Genomic DNA, 2,869 nt, shown 5'->3' with positions numbered 1-2,869 from the left:
CAAAATGAGTGAGATTATACTTGAATCCTCAGTCTAAACATTGGGTTTTCTCTCCCACTCCCACCCCACTCCCAACCCTGGCAATGTTGCATTGCTCTGAGGTATAATATGACTTAGAGAAAACTAGGTCCTGGGTAGTATTTCTGATTATAGTAACTAAAAAATAAGTTGGGGGGAGGGGGTGACCACCAAATCTCCTAGCCTGTTGAAGTGGCCTTAGAGCTTCTCAAAGTTTAAAGAACACTGAATTAAGAAAACAATCTTTAAAGTGACACTATCCTAGGGGCAGGGAAACATTTTAAGGGACAGATTACTATTGAATATATATCTTATTGGATCACAAAAGATTACCAAGTTCTTTATTAAAGGTTAAACCAGTTACCAATCTCCCCCTAATACCCACCTAGAGGAGACCCCATGATGGAGCAGAGAAGGTCCCAGAGACTCTCACAAGCTAAAACACTGTAGCAAACCAGCATTTCTTGAAGTTTCCTCTGCAGTGGAGCAGCACAGGGCCCCTTTGGGCCATGCAAAAAGCACTAGATGCTGGGAATAAAAATGAGTCACTGAATGATGAAATCTAAATCACTTCAAAGGTGATGCCAAGACTATATATTCTATTGACTCCCTTTCCCACCACCATTAACCAAGCCAAATAGATTTGGCCAGAAATCACAGTCAGTTCTAAGCCATTTCATGAACTGGCCAATGATTAATCATCATGAAGAGACAGTTAGTCCATAGGGTAAATGAGATGGATTATTTTCTGGAGTCAAGATTTAAAGAGATCAGAATTTAATAGAGTTTGCTCTTAGCTGAGATGGCCCTAACACAAGGACTGAATACATTTTATCACCATTTGCTGTTAGAAAAAGGAAACATTACAAATTATTATTCCATTCTTACAAAGCATTAAGTCAAATAATGAGTCTTGGATAGCCAGCCACCTCTAACTATGGAACACTTAAAATACGGTTAGTGTGAATGAGGTATTAAATTTTATTTAATTTTAATTAATTTAAATTTAAATATCTACATGTGCTAACAGCTACTATACTAGGCAATGCAGATTTAGAGGTTTGGTCAGTCCTGGGTAATTGCTCGTATTAGCTTGAGTTCTAACCAAAAGCACCCAAGAGACTTTGGTTTTAAGAATTATGGCAGCATCAGGGATACCAAAATAATTAGGGTATTAATTACCATTCTCTATTATAAATATCAATTATGGTAATCAATCCCTGTTTATAGGCAAGAAACCTCACATCTACCCCCATTTAGGGAACACCCTATTACCAACAGAATGAAAAGAAATTTCTTTGTTAAAAGTAGTTTACTCATTGTGAAGGCTGACTGGCTTGAACCATGCCTAGATTAGTATTTTTCTTATATTTGACTGCTTAGGCTATTTAAGACTTAGTCCCCTATTATCAAGTAAAATGCAAAATAAGTTAATTTGTAAGAATATTTGAGTATCTCCTGTAACGCCCATAATGGAGACAAACATCATGTCTACCACATCTTCAAGCACTAAAATAACCACAAAAGAAATAGGACAGACGTAGCTGGTTTGGCTCAGTGAGTAGAGCGTTGGTCTGTGGACTGAAGGGTCCCAGGTTCGATTCCGGTCAAGGGCACATGCCCAGGTTGCGAGCTCGGTCCCCAGTGGGGGGCATGCAAGAGGCAGCCAATCAATGACTCTCTCTCATCATTGATGTTCCTCTCTCTCAAATCAATAAAAATAAATTAAAAAAATAAAAAGAAATAGGACAGGCAGCCAAGTATACATCAGGGGTTGGCAAACTTTCTGTGAAGAATCAGATAGTAAACATTTTATGCTGTGTGGGTCATACAGTCTCTGCCACAAATACTCAACTCTGCCATGTAGTATGAAAATAGCTATACACAATATGTAAATGAATAAGTATGACTGTGTTCTACTAAAATTTTACAAGCAGTGGGTTAGATTTGACCTGCTTGCCACCCCTTGATACATCATTGATTGCTAAATGTTGCTTATCATCAGAATCTCCTGAATAATTTTTCTCATTTCTTTAAACAGAGTTCTGGGCCCCATCTTCAGAGGATCCTATCTTCAATAGGCTCTGAGAGGTGTGAGAATCTGTACTTTCAAAGGCTCATTAGATTATTATGATCAACATCTGTGTTTATAAACTATGAGTATAGTTGAAAAAATGTGATATTGAGAGTCAGAAGATGTCAGCTAAAGTCTTGTTTCTACAAATAATTATCCTGGATAAATTACTTAATCTTTCCAAGCATAGTATGCTCACCTAAAGATAGAGATAACACCTATCTCACAAGATTGTACATATACTCATTCATTCAACAAATATTTATTTAACTTCCAAGTGCAAAAGCACTGTATTAATTGTTAAGGGAACAAGACAGACATGGTTCCTAAGTTCACGGAGCTTGCAGTTTAGAGATAAGCAGAGATAATAAATAAATAATAACACAAATAATCTGCTATAATTACAATAAATTTAAGCTGAAGAAGTAGTAGTATGCCTTGTGAATGCAAAACAGGGAAATATAATCCATACTTGGGGTCAAGAATTATTGTGAAGCCCTGGCTGGTGGGGTTCAGCAGTTAAAGTGTTGGCCTGAGCACCAAAGAGTTGCAGGTTTGATTCCCAGTCAAGGGCACATACCTGGGCTGCAGGTTCAATCCCTGACCAAGGTTGAGGCACGTGTGGGAGGCAACCAATCAAGTGTCTCTCTCACATCGACATTTCTCTCTCTCTCTCCCTCTCCCTCTTTCCTTCTCTCTCTCTCTCTCTCTCTCTCTCTCTCCCTCTCCCTCTCCAATCTCCCTCCCCCCCCCCGCCCCCCAGCTCTAAGGATCAAT

The 2,869-nt window shown here is 38.7% G+C and overlaps 1 protein-coding gene across 16 annotated transcripts in view; it reads right to left on the bottom strand.

Moving 5' to 3' along the window:
• The window catches only part of SCMH1 (Scm polycomb group protein homolog 1), a 109,277-nt gene that overhangs the window by 84,795 nt on the left and 21,613 nt on the right, over window positions 1–2,869 (bottom strand). For 2 of the 16 annotated variants that reach the window (XM_023752697.1, XM_006087244.3), the window contains one exon: window positions 404–546. The exons of the other annotated variants lie outside the window; for them this stretch is intronic. In XM_023752697.1, coding sequence (XP_023608465.1) covers window positions 404–479 — 76 coding nt within the window. In that variant the 5' untranslated portion in view covers window positions 480–546. The remainder of the gene's footprint in view (window positions 1–403; window positions 547–2,869) is intronic. 16 annotated transcript variants of the gene reach the window in all.

The sequence above is a fragment of the Myotis lucifugus genome, unplaced genomic scaffold (assembly GCF_000147115.1).
Source record: "Myotis lucifugus unplaced genomic scaffold, Myoluc2.0 scaffold_37, whole genome shotgun sequence".
Taxonomy (NCBI): Eukaryota; Metazoa; Chordata; class Mammalia; order Chiroptera; family Vespertilionidae; genus Myotis; species Myotis lucifugus.
The sequence above is the reverse complement of the archived record's forward strand: the minus strand, read 5'-3'. Positions and strand labels throughout refer to the sequence as shown.